The sequence below is a fragment of the Heliangelus exortis genome, chromosome 3 (assembly GCF_036169615.1).
Source record: "Heliangelus exortis chromosome 3, bHelExo1.hap1, whole genome shotgun sequence".
NCBI classification, from domain to species: Eukaryota; Metazoa; Chordata; class Aves; order Apodiformes; family Trochilidae; genus Heliangelus; species Heliangelus exortis.
The window spans coordinates 31,565,522-31,580,704 of record NC_092424.1 but is presented as its reverse complement, the minus strand read 5'-3'; the positions used below and the strand labels follow the sequence as shown (position 1 = coordinate 31,580,704).

The window sequence follows — 15,183 nt, the reverse complement described above, 5'->3', positions numbered from 1 at the left end:
TGCTCCCAGGTCAGAGCAACTCAACTCTTGGCATCTGACTTGACTCTGAATTTCCTTTATACCAATCCAAATGCAGCACTTAGACTCAAATGCTGAAACAGCACCAGTTCTCCAGCCACAGAGCGTGCAACATGCTTATTTATGTATTTATTTATTTATTATTTTAGCTACTTTTCATAGTAAGGACCAGATGCTCCTTTCTCTGGAGAGGAACTGTCAGCCCTGACAGATGCCTGTTACAGCTGAGCAGAGAGTGAGTGTACTATTTCTGGAGAAAATTAATGCCAGGGTGTCACAGTTTAATGCTGGGCTGGCAAGTAACCAAATGATAGATGCTCTATAAATCCCCCTCCCCTCACTGATGGAGAAAGAAGAGAGAATAAGGGAGAGAGACTTCTGGGTTGGAAACTAAACTACACAGCTTTAATGAAACAGTATTGATTAAAAAAAGGAAAAATAATTAAATATATGCAAATACACGGAAAAACAATACCACATTCCTTCCCCTCTCCCCCTAATAGTGCTCACATCACCTGCAAGACAGGCCCTGGAAAAGTCCAGGCTGGACTCCTGGAGTCAGCAGCAATCAAAAACTGGAGGCAGGAACACACAGATTCAGGCTGGCACAGATTGGGACCACAGGCAGAGAAAGGGATGGAATCTTCCCAGGTTCTGAAGGAAGCAGGAAGAGGCAAAGAAGGGCTGAAGGGAAGGGGCTTTGTCCTCATGATCCCTCAAATTTGTACCAAATATGACGCATTTGGGATGGAATACTCTATTTGGTCAATTTTGGTCACCTGTCTCGGCTTCTCCTCCTTAAAGGAGGATTGCAGGTGTGACCTCTTTACTCCTTTTCTCTTCCTGGAGCATAAGATGTTCCTCAGAACTGGGCAGTGTCCTTGGCTCTGCATACCATTCTCTAGCCATAACTATAAACATCAAGTGTTATCAGTCCTAGAAGCAGACACTGACTGAGAAACTGGCTGTTAATTTCAGCAAGTGCAGCTACTTAGAAGAGTCTTAGCTTAAAGTAAAATTACAAGACAGAAAATTAGTTCTATCCTGGCTCAAACAAGAACACAGGGATGTTAACCATATGCCCTGTTAAAGGGGAAGCTCAGCTGTGGTGCCCCCTTGTCATACTCCTGCTTTGTGGTATCAACCACTTCGTTCCTGGGTGGATGGATGGGGTGCTGAGTGCTCCTCTGAAGGAGAAGTTTCAGTTAAGGAGGAAGTGAGGGCATAGCATGGGGAAGGGCTGAGGCTAATTACATTTGCTTCCGATTTTGTTAACCCAGTAATTGGATTCTGATTTGCTGAATATGTCTGAATAATGCTGCAGATGATGCACCATTAGCCGAGCATTAGAGTGGCCACAGAGGAAATGGGGCTGCCAGGAGATCTGGTGGAGGCAGGTACTGATTGGAGGAATGGAGGAGGGAGAAGGTCTGGGCATGGGAGAGGAGGGTGCAGAGTTTGCAAAGACCTCTCTGGAACAAAATCCTTGCTCATGGTGCAGTTGTCTAGGGAGCTTCCACAGGTGATGCTCTGACACTGCTGTGCCACCTGGGAGCTGGTCCTGAACTATCTGGTGGAGCCTTAGTAGGAAAGCATGAATGAACACGGCTTGCTCTAGCAGTAGGGAGAAATTGCTGGTGGTTGTGCAAGAAGAACGTGAAAAGAGAGTCCAGGAAAGGTCCTTCCTGTGAAGGGGAGAGCAAGCTACTGCTAGCAGAGGGCTTTGGCAAGGCCCCAGGGCTCATGCTGTGTGACCGACTGGAGGCTGTGCTTAGAGACTTGGTTTTGATGCCAAACCTGGCTTATCACAGAATCACAGAATTATCAGAGTTGGAAGGGACCTCTAGAGATCATCTTGTCCAACCCCCCTTGCTAAAGCAGGATCACCTGGAGCACATTACACAGGACTGCATCCAGGTGGGTTTTGAATGTCCTCAGAGGAGTCCCCAAAAACTCTCTGGGCAGTCTGTTCCAGTGCTTTGCCACCCCCACAGCAAAGTTTCAGTATTTTTCTCATGTTTCAGTTGAACTTCCTGAACCATGTGAAAGGATGTGTGACCATGTTGCCTGCTAGGCAGAAACCTCTTTGAGGTTAATTGAAGTGAATGCTGTCTCTGAGAAGCTAGAAATGCATTTTGTACCCTATTTAGGGATTTAGGCATCTCATCTTTCTTGACTGGTTTCTTGAGAGTCCTCAGAGGAAGAACTTAATGTCTGGAGAACATCATGTGTGGGAAACATGATGCACAGACTTTTACTGCACAGACAAGGCAGAGGTGGGGCTCTGCTCTGCTGTCCTCAGCAGTACCTGAACATCAGACCTGCAGAAGCAGCGAGGTACCTAGTGGTAGCCAGTCCTCCTTTGAATTGGTGGAAGGTTTGCTGAACTCAAACAGTTCAAGAGTTGACACTGTCAAACAGTTGAACTGAGTTGAGGATTTCCTGGCCTACTGTTGCCTTTCCCTTTGCTAACTCCATACGTTTCCAATTGTGGCCTCTGGATTGTAGCTGAACTAATCCCATTTCCTGTGTAATGCAGACTAAGCCCCTGGAGATTCTGTTATTATTCAAGGCCAGGTTGGGCTTTGAGCAGCCTGATCTAATGGGAGGTGTCCCTGCCCATGCAGGGGGAATTGGAATTAGATGGTCTTTAAGATCCCTTCCAACCCAAATCATTCCATGATTTCTATTATTATTTTAAATTGTTTTTTATTCAGTAAGTGTCTTGTGAGTTGCTGACTGAATATTCTGTGCTGTAGACCAGGACAATAAGCAGTGTGGGTACCTGTGTGTGTGTGTGTGTGTGTGTGTGTGTGTGTGGTCTCCCTGTGCCTGACACTGCCAAGTGTCTCTGCTAAGGAGAGAAAGCTGGTGGGACAGCAGAGAGCAGGGAATGGGAATGTGATGGGGATTGGGAATGTGATGGGGCTTCACTGTGGTTCTGTTGGCTCTGCTTGTGCTTGTCCTGAGGGTTAGTGTGTTCCCCAGGATCCACCAACATCTGAATCACCCAACAAGAGGCTTCCAAGTGCTGAGAGCCCAACCCAACAGAGTTTTTGCTTCTGATGTCTGAGGCAGCCTGAGATGCTGCTTTGCCCTCCAGCCTCTGTCTGATCTCTCCCTGGATCTGGAGGTGCTGGGGCAGGTCAGTTAGCATCACTTCCTTGGCAGCAATGAAGGGTAATCATTACCTCCAGACTACCTGCATCACAGTGGAGGGATGGCCACGCTGTTGTTTTCAGAGGTCCTTTGTCTTTCCACCCTGGCAGCTCAGTGGCTCCACTCAGGTTTTCAGACCACAGCTCAGCTTATCCCAGCCTGCAAACTGTGTCCTGCAGTAATGGGCTCTGGTGCTGGATGTTCATGGTCACCAAGGTACACAATCCAAAGTATCATGAGATGCTGCCTCGAAAGGCAGGCTGAGAGGCTTTAATTAAAAATGGTACTGAGTAAGGATGCTGTGCCAGGGGGAGTCTGGTGTTTCCTCAGGAGCAGGGTTTGTTGTGTCTCGATCATGGATGCTGTAGAGAAATAGCAAATGAAGGTGCTTATTTTACAGTGATGGATTTGCAGCCCTAGTCCTCCCACTCCTTTTCTTTTTCTCAAGTGAGAAGGATGAGAGTGATGCTTGGGAAGGACTTGAGGAGTGAGATAAACTGAGATTGTATGAGGAACTGATGGAAATGTATAAGCAAGTGTTTTGAATGCAGGAGGATGTGGCCCCACAGGAGTTAAGTGGCTGTGACGACTTTTTTTTTTCTGTAGGACCAACCTACTTTTATCTGAAAGAGCTGTGCTAGGAGTGTGAGTTACATCACCTGTCTGTGCAGCAAGCAGAAATGATTTCTGAGCTGTGTCCTCAGTTGTCTGCAGGGCAGAGGAGATCAGCAGCATGGGGACCAGGTGTTTCAGAGCCCAGCTCCTGGCAATGAGAGTGACTCTGGACTCTTCCAGCAAACACCACGGTGTAACATTAAGTTTCCTGTGTGCTGTGCTTTGTTCCTCCAAGTTGTCCCTCGTCCCAGCCCTGCAGTGCTTCTCTGGGTAGGAAGAGCATCTGCATGGGACAGGTATCTTTCCAGAAGAGTCAAAGGAGCTTGCTTGGGAGCAGGCACAGCCTCCATCTAGCTGTCTTTTTCCTGGAGAACACTTTTTTGTTTATTTGTTTGGACTGATGTTTTGCTTCCAAAAAAATGCTGTTTCAGAGGAAAAAAAAATAATATGAAATCAGTTTCTCCCCCCTCTTCAAGTGATAGATTTCCTTTCACCTAGGTTATTTTGGTTTTGTTTCCCTGTGAAACAGTTTTGATGTCAGTGACAGATTTGATTTCATTCAAATTCCTCACCCTCCTGTCCACTGAATTTTGCCAAAAGAAACGCATGCACAAAATAGTTCTGAGTCAATCTGAAATTACTCTTTCCCCATCCTTTTCCAGTTTTGCCTTTTCCTCTGCTTGCACCCCAGCCCTGTTCTTGGCAGCCTCATGGGGGGACGTGTGCTGTACCCCCTGATGAGTGCTGCTGTACAAGCACTTGGGGGGGGACCTTCTTCTCTACAGTCCCTGTGGGAATTTGCTTCAGTGTCTGGTTTCTCCTGTGAGAACAGGTTTGCCATTGAGATCCAAGAGTCGAGGGAGCCTTTGGGATTTCCCTTTTCTTGGGTGGATTGAGGCATTGCAGCAATGAGGGAAAAGGCTTCCCCAGAGCTGGCACCAGTGACAGAATCTGGGTAGAAGAGGAGTGATGCTTCTGTGCTGGAACTATGAAGCCCTTGGCTAATTGGCAGTGCCTTCCTTTAAAGCATCCCCTCTACCTGAGGGCAAAGACTTGGATGAGCAGAGTGCTTACAGCTTTTGGAGCAGGGTTTTATTTCTTTCCATAGCAGGTTAGTTGGTGTTGAGAGCTGAGATGCTGTCTATCTTCCTGTCAATGTGTCTGTCTCCAGGCTCCAGTCTCTTGCTAAGTCCCTTGGGAAACTGCAGAGCTGGTACTGGCAGGGCTAATTATTCCTCAAGATGGAAGATGTGATAAAATAGTAACCTTTTTCAAAAACAGAGCACCAGTTAATTAGCTCCACTTCTGCAACACATTCACCCAGAGATAAAAGCTTATTCCCTAGATATCTGTCTGTGGCGTGGTGATCTTTCTGTGTGCCCCAGTCATGATGAGGGATGGGGAGGGGAAAGAGATAGAATTTAATAAGAGACAGTGACCTGCCAGTTGCTGTGCACTGGGGACAAACAGCTCCATTTCAAGGTGAGTGGCATCTGGCCATAGGCACTGCTGCTTTCCTTTGAGAGGCTGGAGCTTGAAGTAGGATCCACTCTGCTCCCAAAGCCTGGGTTACCTTGGTGTTGTCAGTGCCACCTCTGTGGAGCCTGAATTTAAGGGCTATGCACTGGACAGGGCTCTGTAGAGCTGAGTGAATAACCAGGTTTTGGTTCTTTGGTTATTAAAAAAAAAAAAAAAAAAAAAAAAGGAGAAAAGCTAGGATTAGCAATTTCAGGATAAACCAAAAGCAGACTTTTCACTGAATATCAAAGTAAAAATACAGACTAAGGAAAACTTAGGCCAAAGAAATCTGTTTTTCTCATCCTGAAAAGGAAAAAAAATCATTTAGATCTCAAAAGTTTTTGACACTCTCACTCATCTAAAAGTAGCAGGCAATATTTAAAAGCAAGTTATTTCAAATATCAGATGAAAAGTACAGGTTGGGCTCCTCTGGAACAAGCAACGTACTGGAGTGAAAGTGATGCTGCATCATGTGTCAACAGCTGCAGAAACAGCTGGTGGGAGGGTATGGTATCCCCATGGCAATCACTGTGCTGGAGGAAGGGCTTCTTCCCCCTCAAGGGAGGGTTGGGGTTCTCTGATAGACTGGGATTGACCTCAGCCTCAGATGTGGCCCTTGGAATGGCTGTGCCAGCACTGGTAAATCCATAGAGGCATCAGCTCTCCACTTCAAGCTCCATGTGTCCCCTTTTGTGCAGTGGACAGAGAGGATCTCAGGCTTTTATAGGGAAGAGAAAGCTTTGCAGTGCCACTGCAGAGAGTGATGTGGCACCATCCTGAACCATACTGGCATCCACTGATTACTTCCCCATGGACATTGCTTCATCACCAAGTGCTCTGCTGTTCCCAGGGTGCCACTGGTCATTCTCTGCTGGAGTCATCCTCTTTGACTTCTATGATGTATTGACTTATATGTATACTGCAATGTGTTATAGTTATTATGTGCCATCAATTACACTGATAGCTTGCTCCAAGCAGAATGAAGTTGTTTCTTTAATTTTGTGCATGTCTCTGTATTTCAATTGACCCAGTGTTTGTGTAGGTTTAAATTGAAATTGAGTATTAATAAGCAATGGAACTAATTCTCTGGCACTCGTTACTATTGGTAATTAAAGATATGAGACACTTTCTTCTATCAAACTTGTTTGTTTCTTCAGCTACCCAGCACCTTAAAGTCTTGCTCCATTAATGATCACAGACAGCTCTTCAGGACCATCTCCATGGATTTCTGATGTCAACAATTGCATATTCCTGAATGCTTAAAGTGTTTTTGAGCTAGCACATTGTGGAATTTGGTTTATGTTTCTCCAGTTATGACTAAGGAGGTGTTGTGGGGATGGTAGTTTCTCTGCTTTGATTTACCACACATTTCCAGAAAGCTCCAAGCAGAAATTATCATCCCTGATGGACCTTTAAATCCTTGGTTCTGACCCTCTTAAATGTAATTTCAGGTTGTTCTGTCTGCTAAAGGTCTTTAATAAAGGACTGGTGGCTTTCCTGGAAAGTGCAAGGTGCCAGATTTTGCTTTTACTTTCACCAGGTGAAAACCTTTGGCAGCTCTGGTAGTTCAGTAAAACTTGACATGAGAAATTTGGAGATGATTGAAAATTGTGCTGAAAACGAAGATGGTTTTTGTTTGTTTGTGGGGGGTTTTTGTTTGTTTGTTTTTAGGGGTTTTTTTTCCCACTTTTCTTGGTTCCATTTCTTTTTTCCTAAATTCTGAGGAAGTAAAGGTGGAGGGAGTCAAGAAGCAAGACAGACACTGGGTCTGTGTGAAGAGCCCTAGTAGTCTGAATTATTCATAGAATCACAGAATCAGCCTCTGGATCTCTGGACCTCTGAGATCATCAAGTCCAACCCTTAATCCACTGCCACTGTGGTTACCAGACCATGGCACCGAGTGCCATATCAGTCTCTTCTTAAAAACCTTCTCTTCCACCACCTCCCTGGGCAGCCCATTCCAGTGCCTGATCACCCTCTCTGTACAGAATTTCTTCCTAATATCTCACCTAAACCTCCCCTGGCAGAGCTTAAGTCCATGCCCTCTTGTCCTACTGAATAGATGCCTGGGAGAAGAGACCAGCCCCACCCTGGCTACACCCTCCTTTCAGGGAGTTGTAGAGAGTGATGAGGTCTCCCTGTACCTCCTCTCTCTCCTGCAGACTAAGATAATTCATAATAATTCATGAGCTGCTTTGAAAATCAAGATGCACAATATAGTTTGACTTGTTTTTAAATGCAACCATGCTGTTGTCTCCCCGCTTTTTAGTAGGGTCTTCTTTTTCCCTCTCCTCTTTACCAAAGACAAAAAAACCCATTGATTTTTTAAGAAATTATAAATGCATAAACTCATCAATTTTGAGGTTCACAGGCATCAGCGCATCATGAGAACAGGAGGTTATTTTTTCTTTCTTGCTTTTCTCCTTTCTTCAAATTTAACAGTTTGATTGATTTTTTTAGATATTTTTCTCGCGGGGAAAAGAAAAAAAGAAAGAGACCAAAAGACCCAGAGAGTTAGAGGAAATAGTAATTAATGGTGTACTAGCCAGATATAGCATTGTTTCAATTTGCAGAAGCTGTGTAGAAGAATGTCCTTCTTGGTCAATCCAAGAAGGCTGACCTGCTTAAGTCAGCCCACACACACTTGAATTGAACCCAGGTTCCCTGCCCTGGTGGGCAGTGTGCAGGGTGGTCCTGTGCCAAGGCTTGGAGCTGCTCACCTTCATGCAAGCACTAGCTATGACCATCACTTTCATGGTTGCACATTGACTTCAGAAGAACTGAGCTCAGAGGCTGAGAAAACCTCTTTCATCAGAAGCTTCTTCTCCTGCCCTCAGGAGACCTCTACTCTTTCACCCGCTTTCTAGTATATTTGTGGCAGCATTTGTTGGGGAGGGGAGAAGTGGGGACTTGGGCAGGTTCTTTTGGCAATAGCAGGTTCTTCTGGCTCTAATACAGAGCCAGAACAGGTTGAAAGCCCTGGCAGCATTTTCCTAATGGCTTTCCTTGTGATTTTATCTGACTGTCTAGTTAAAGCCTGCTAAATAACACCTTGTCAGCTCTGATGCTAACCACCATGGAGTAGTTGTTGCAGATGTGCCTCCTTACCCTCACTCAAGCCTTTGCACACCCCTAAGCTGTCTGCTCAAATGAGGATTTCTCTCTTTGGATTTCCCACTTTTCTCCCAGCCCCAGCAGCTATTGAGGGCATTGCAGGCCACCCTGGGGACTTTGCAGTTTCTTTTTGGAAATGCAAATCTGAAGCACATGCCAGTCCCTAACAGAGAAATCCTACTGACCTTTCTCAGAGGGACTTTTCCCCTTCAGCAAAACAGACTTTAGATGGTGTTCTTGCAACCATGTGATATCCAACTCCTTCTCCCTCCTTCATTCCTTTGGCACAGTTGCTTTCCAGAGTCCTCTGCCTTCCAGCTGTTTTTTCAGCCCCTGTTTGCTCTACACCTTGTAGTGTTTTGGTTGCACCCACCTGTCCACAATCATGGCCAGGCCAAGGTGGACCTGAGGGTTTGTAGCTGGTGGCAGTTCCCACTGCCACTGCTCTTTCTTTTGTGCTACATGCTCACTGCTGGGACATGACCCTTGCATGTGTCTTCTCAAGACAGCAATCAAGCTTGGAGAGTTAGTCAGATATGAGGAATGTTGTTTGAAACCCCAAGTGCTTGTAGTTTGGTCCATAAGTGATGGTGTGAACCTATACTGATAGGCTCACACAGTTAGTCTTTACCATTGTGCTGAATAGTGCTGTTTCCAAGGTGAGCTTTGGTTTGGTGAGGGACACTGAATTAAGTCTGCCATTTTAAATGTAAAATGGGTTGAAATGCCCTGGGTGTGTGAGTGCATTGTCCCATTGGGAGGATCTCTAGGGATGTAGGGGTGGCTGTGTGCAGAGGCCACCAAGATGTGATGCCCCATTGCACACAAGGAGCACAAGTGTTAAAGCAGCCCAATAAAAAAGTCTTCAGAGTGAGGAACTTCAAAGGCTTGTGAAGAATATCCAAACTTTGGGACTTTGAAAGAGGGCTCTGTAATTCCTGCAATGAGTGCAGGACTCCATCCATCTCTTCCCTGTTCCTGAAAACAGATGTGTCATCATTTATTCTTAAGATGTTAATAGCATATTGGAAGTATGGAGAATAATGGAGAATACTGTGTTTTCTGGGGTCCCCAACACAAGAAGAACATGGACCTCTTGAACTGAATCCAGAGAAGGGCCATGAAGATGATCTGAGGGCTGGAACACTTCTCTTGTGGAGACGGGCTGAAAGAGTAGAGAGTTCAGCCTGGAGAAGAGAAGACTATGGAGAGGTTTTACGGTGGCATTTCAGTACCTGAAAGGGCTACAGGAAAGCTGGGGAGGGACTTTTTACAAGGGCTTGTAGAGATAGGATAAGGGGGAGTGGTTTTAAGATCAAAGAAGGTATGTTTAGATTAGATATTAGAAAGAAGGTCTTTACAGTGAAGGTGTTGAGACACCACCTCTGGTTGCCCAGAGAAGCTGTGAAAGAATGTCCCTTCCCTGGAAGAGTTCAAGGCCAGGTTGGATGGGGCTTTGAGCAATCTGGTCTAAGGGAAGGTGGATCTGCCCACAGCAGGGGTGTTGAAAGCCAGATGAATTTTATGGTCCCTTCCAACCCAAACCATTCTATGATTCTCTGAAATTATTTAAAAATTGAAGGGGAAAGAACGTTAAAACTCAACAGAGAAACTTCCCATCAAATCAGAGTTTGACATCTGGGTTTGCAGGAGGAAATAATAATTGTATCTCTGGCTGGATGCTCTCTCTAGGGCTTTTAGGGCAGGTTAGCCTAGCTTCTCTCTTGCTTTGCCCCTCTAGATGCAGTGAGCTGGCAAGTAGCCCCTATTGCAGGCCATTCAGCAGTTCAGACTGGCAGCATCCCTGCTGGCACTTACTGTGCTGAGATTGCTTCCCAGTCCTGTTGCAAGGTTTCAAAGCATGAAACTTCAAATGACTTCAGCAGAGTTTCAACACTCTGCAAATAAACAATGTGGTTATTACTTTTTTTACCTCTTTTTGATGTCAGAAAATTTTGAAAAAGAGGCAAACCTCTCAAACTTTCAATGGTCTCCTGAAAATGTTGTGGGTGGTTTTTCTCCCTGCTTTTTTTTTTTTGTTGTTGTTGTTGTCAATTAAGTGACTATGAAATACCATAAGCATCACAAAACATTTATCTAGTGACAGCCTTAGGTAGCACAGGCAGCTCTTACAGGATTTATTTTCATTATTACAGCAATTCTAGGGCTCCATGCTGCAATTTTCACTTGCAGTGAGGTATTAAATTGAAATTACCCCAGATGTAATTGTCGTGCAAAATGATTGTGGACATGTGGGATTTAATGCTTTTCCAAGCTGTGGTTTTTATTACTCAAGCAAGTGCCAAAAAACCACTTTTAGTCAACAGACTAAACTGAAATCTGCCTTTTGGGGAGCCAGGATGTTTAGCTGCATTTACACTGGGGGTGGGAAGGGAAAAAATCAGGGTCCAACTGGAGGAAAGTTTGGGAAGGCTGCTGAAAGAAGACCCCAAGGGTAAAATCTTGTCAGGGCCACACCAGGACAGGACCGTGGTGGAGCCTTGGCAGATGCAGCAGCTCAGTCTAACCTGTTGTGGACTGTTTTTTGGGGAAGCAAAGCCCACCTGCAGTGCAAGGCCACGCCTGATGAAGTGAATCTGGGGGTGCTGCTGCATCCCAGCTCCATAGGATGCAGTCATTGGTCCTGATTTTTTGGGGTGCATCGAGCCTCATTAGATGGAAACATAGAATAATGGATTGGTTTGAGTTGAAAGGGATGCCAAAGATCATCTAGTTCAAACAACCCTGCATGGTCAGGGACACCTCCCTTCTAGACCAGGTTGCTCAAAGCCCCATCCCTCCTGGCCTTGAACACTTCCAGGGAGGGAGCAACCACACCTTCTATGGGCAACCTGTGCCAGTGTCCCTCCACCCTCACACTAAAGAATTTCCACCTAATATCTAATGTAAAACCTTCTTTCAGCCTGAAACCACTCCCCCTCATCCTATCACTACATGACCTTGTAAAAAGTCCCTCCCTATCTCCTGTAGCCCCTTCAGGTACTGGAAGGCTGCTATAAGGTCTCTCCAGAGCTTTCTCTTCTCCATGATGAACCCAAATTCTCTCACTCTGTCTTCATAGGGGAGGTGCTCCAGCCCTCTGGTCATCCTCATGGCCCTCCTGTGGGGGTCTGGCAGGAGTTGCAGAGCCAGTGGCCAAGCTTTGAAGGTGCTTGTATGTGGCATTTCAGTGTTGCCCAAGCTCACACTGTCTAGTTAGGCTCAGGCTGCCCCTGTACTCAGTGCTGGTGAGGCCACACCTCGAGTCCTGTGTCCAGTTCTGGGCCCCTCAGTTTAGGAAGGATATCGAGGTCCTGGAGCAGGTCCAAAGGAGGGCAACCAGGCTGGTGAAGGGACTCGAGCACAGATCCTATGAGGAGAGGCTGAGGGAGCTGGGGCTGTTCAGCCTGGAGAAGAGGAGGCTCAGAGGAGACCTCATCACTCTCTACAACTCCCTGAAAGGAGGGTGTAGCCAAGTGGGGGTTGGTCTCTTTTCCCAGGCAACTCTCAGCAAGACAAGAGGGCACGGTCTCAAGTTGTGCTGGGGGAGGTTTAGGTTGGACATTAGAGAGAATTTCTTTACTGAGAGGGTGATCAAACACTGGAATGGGCTGCCCCGGGAAGTGGTGGATTCTCCATCCCTGGAGATATTTAAAAAGAGACTGGATGTGGCACTCAGTGCCATGGTCTGGTAACTGCAGCGGTAGTGGATCAAGGGTTGGACTTGATGATCTCTGAGGTCCCTTCCGACCCAGCCAATTCTATGATTCTATGATTTGGTGCATAGACATCTGTATTTTTAAAAGCAAGTTGCTGTCATGCACAAGGAGTATTCTTCATACTGCTGGTAGGTTCAACCAGCATGCAGTATCCCTGGTGCTCCCACTGGTGGGTGATACAGTATGCATCAACTGTGGCTTTATTGATCAACTCCTTAACTATTATAATTACATAAGTGGAGTATCAATGACTTTGTATTTTCCACCTTCTTTCATTCTTTTCCAGAAATAGCTTCCCTTGTTTGCTCTGCAGAACTCCTGATGCTGCATGGCAAGCTGGTGCAAAGACACACATCTGGGAACAGTTCAGACATTAATGGTGTATAAATAACACAGGAAGAGCAATTGTCATAGTCTGTCCATGCAGCTTCACAAAGCAAGCAAGAGCTGAGCCTGAGCATGACAAACCAGGTATCAAGCAGCAGCAGCTTCTTTCTCAACATAGCATGTTGGGAAAGCTCTGCTGAAGTTGGTAACTGGATGATGCAGGTGGCCACAATGAGCCAGAAGAACAGCTCAGAGCATGACAGGTGCTATTTGGTATTACAGAAGCCCTCTGCTTTTAGCATCCCTGAGATGTAACCTTGATGAATGAGGGTGTTGTTGCATGGGGCAATGTTACTGAATTTTCTCCTGCTCGCAGCATAGCTGTGCACCTTTGGTGTCCTTGGGGGATGGACCTAGAATTTTAATTGGTTCAACAATACATTTCTGGGGTTGGTGACTATACTGAAAGAATACAGTAGTCATTAGAAATCTGCTTTGATCACGCTGAGGCAGGATTTGGTAAAGGTTTTAAGTGAAACAATGAGAGAAAACAGCAAGTGATTTAGCATGGACTTGAAAATACTTTCTCCCATCCAAGATGTCCTTTTTTTTCTTTTTTTTTTTTTTATTACTTTACTTGCTGCACACTCTTTTTCCCCCTTCATTTAAGTAACATCGTAAATAATCAGTAATGCAATTTTAACATGAAAAACTGAAAAACCATCTAAAAAAACCAAAACCTCAAGTATCTTGACATTGAGGTGCTGCATGTCACACTGATAGCATAAACCAACATATCTGGATATTGTTACTTGCTTTATTCTCTCCATCCCCAACTTATTTTTTTCACCTCTTTTTACTTCTTTCAGATACCATGGTCCAGAGTTCTGGGGGAACAAACATATGGTTTGGTGAATGAGTGGTTGCTCAGTTCTCTTCCCTGCTTCATTTGAGGGTGGCAGTGGTAGCACCTGGGCAGTGACATGAGGGCAGGCAAGTGTTGAGTGGATGAGAAGGGTTATGATGACTGTGATAAAGAGCTCCTCAGGTTGGGCACACGGTGACCTGCCACTGCTCTGTCATTTTAGTCATCAGAGGAGCTCAGAGGAACCTGGAAAGAGCAGCACAGATGTAAGAGATGTATCTGGACTTCCTGAGCTGGAAGACCTGCACTGGTCTATATAAGTCACAAATGTCATCAGCTAAAGGTCAAAGTAATTACAGAGTCTACAGAGTTTCCTCCTGGGAATGAGGCAGCAGGGGCTGTGATTGCTGCTGTGGGTTTTCACCTGCTACAGGTTGTCTTGGAAGTGATTAAATCCCAATATTCCCTGTGTCAGGGTATGTCATTAAGCAGAATGAATAAGGAAAGAATCAATTTAGAAACAGGACTTGGCTTACCTTGCAGGTGGCTGGTGGAAATTGCAACCTCAGGAGGTGGGAGTGAGATGGCTCTTGCACAAAAAAGTCCTGCATCTTCCCACTACCTGTTGGTTGGGAGGCTGGTGCCACCAGAAGGTCATGATAGCTGGGAAGCAGTGGTTAGAGAAGATGATTATGAGCTGGCTTCCTCATCCCTTCCTATTAATGACAATTAAGAGCTTTCTGCTACTTTCACCCTCAGTGAGTTTTCTGGCAGACTCTGGACTCTTTCAGAAAGGATCCTGGCAGAAGAACTCTTCCTTTTTTTTTGTTTTTGTTTTTCCCAATAGCAGCTGGAGGAGCATCTACTGATGGACACCACTGCCTGCATTAATGAAGTGAACTCCCTCTTTGAATTCCAGCACCTGAAAGGCCTTTTCTTCTTTTTCCCTCCCCAGGTGTATGACTTTGCACTATGGCCAGGACCTTCCTCCAACCAGCATTGTCATCACCTTTCACAATGAGGCCAGGTCAACCCTCCTAAGGACCATTCGAAGGTAAGGGCTCCCACTCTGCTCAAAATACTCTTACTTGTAAAAGCTCCTAAAAAAAAGGTTGAGAGGGCTATAAGTTTTCTGTAAATGAAGATAGAATCTGTTTGTACTCACTGCAGCTATAGAACAGGACCATGTAGGGATGCAATGAGGAAAGCTAAGGCCTACCTGGGACCAAAGCTGGCAGAGGATCAGGGACAAAAAGAAGGGTTTCTTCCAGTACATCAATTAAAAAAGGAAGAATAGGGGAAATGTAGGCCTGCTGATGAGTGAGATGAGTGCCCTAGTGGCCAAAGACACAGGAAAGGCAGAGTTACTGAATGCCTACTTTGCTTCAGTCTTCACTGCAAAAGCTTACCCTCTTGAATCCCAGACCCTGGAGGTAAGAGATAAGGTCTGGAGAGAGGAAGACCTTCCTTTGATAGAGGAGGACCGGGTTAGAGACCACTTAGCCAAACTTGATGTCCATAAATCCATGGGTCCTGATGGGTTGCATCCTCAAATTCTGAGAGAACTAGCAGAATTTATTGCTAGGCCATTCCAGTCTCCATGTCACATCAATCCAGTCTCCAAAACGGGCAAGAAGGATGACCCAGGGAACGACAGCCCAGTTAGTCTCACCTCTGCTCCTGATAAGGTGTTGGAAAAAGTGTTCTGGACATCATCACAAAACATGTGAAAGTGAAGAATGTCATTTAGAGAAGTCAGAATGGATTCACCCAAGGGAAATCATGCCTGACCAACCTGATTACCTTCTATGGTGTCATCCCTGGCTGACTCGATGAGGGGAGAGCAGT

The 15,183-nt window shown here is 45.6% G+C and overlaps 1 protein-coding gene across 3 annotated transcripts in view; it reads left to right on the top strand.

Moving 5' to 3' along the window:
* The window catches only part of GALNT14 (polypeptide N-acetylgalactosaminyltransferase 14), an 89,646-nt gene that overhangs the window by 36,709 nt on the left and 37,754 nt on the right, over window positions 1-15,183 (top strand). For all 3 annotated transcript variants that reach the window (XM_071739871.1, XM_071739870.1, XM_071739872.1), the window contains exon 3: window positions 14,291-14,389. In XM_071739871.1, the coding sequence (XP_071595972.1) occupies window positions 14,291-14,389 (99 nt within the window). The remainder of the gene's footprint in view (window positions 1-14,290; window positions 14,390-15,183) is intronic.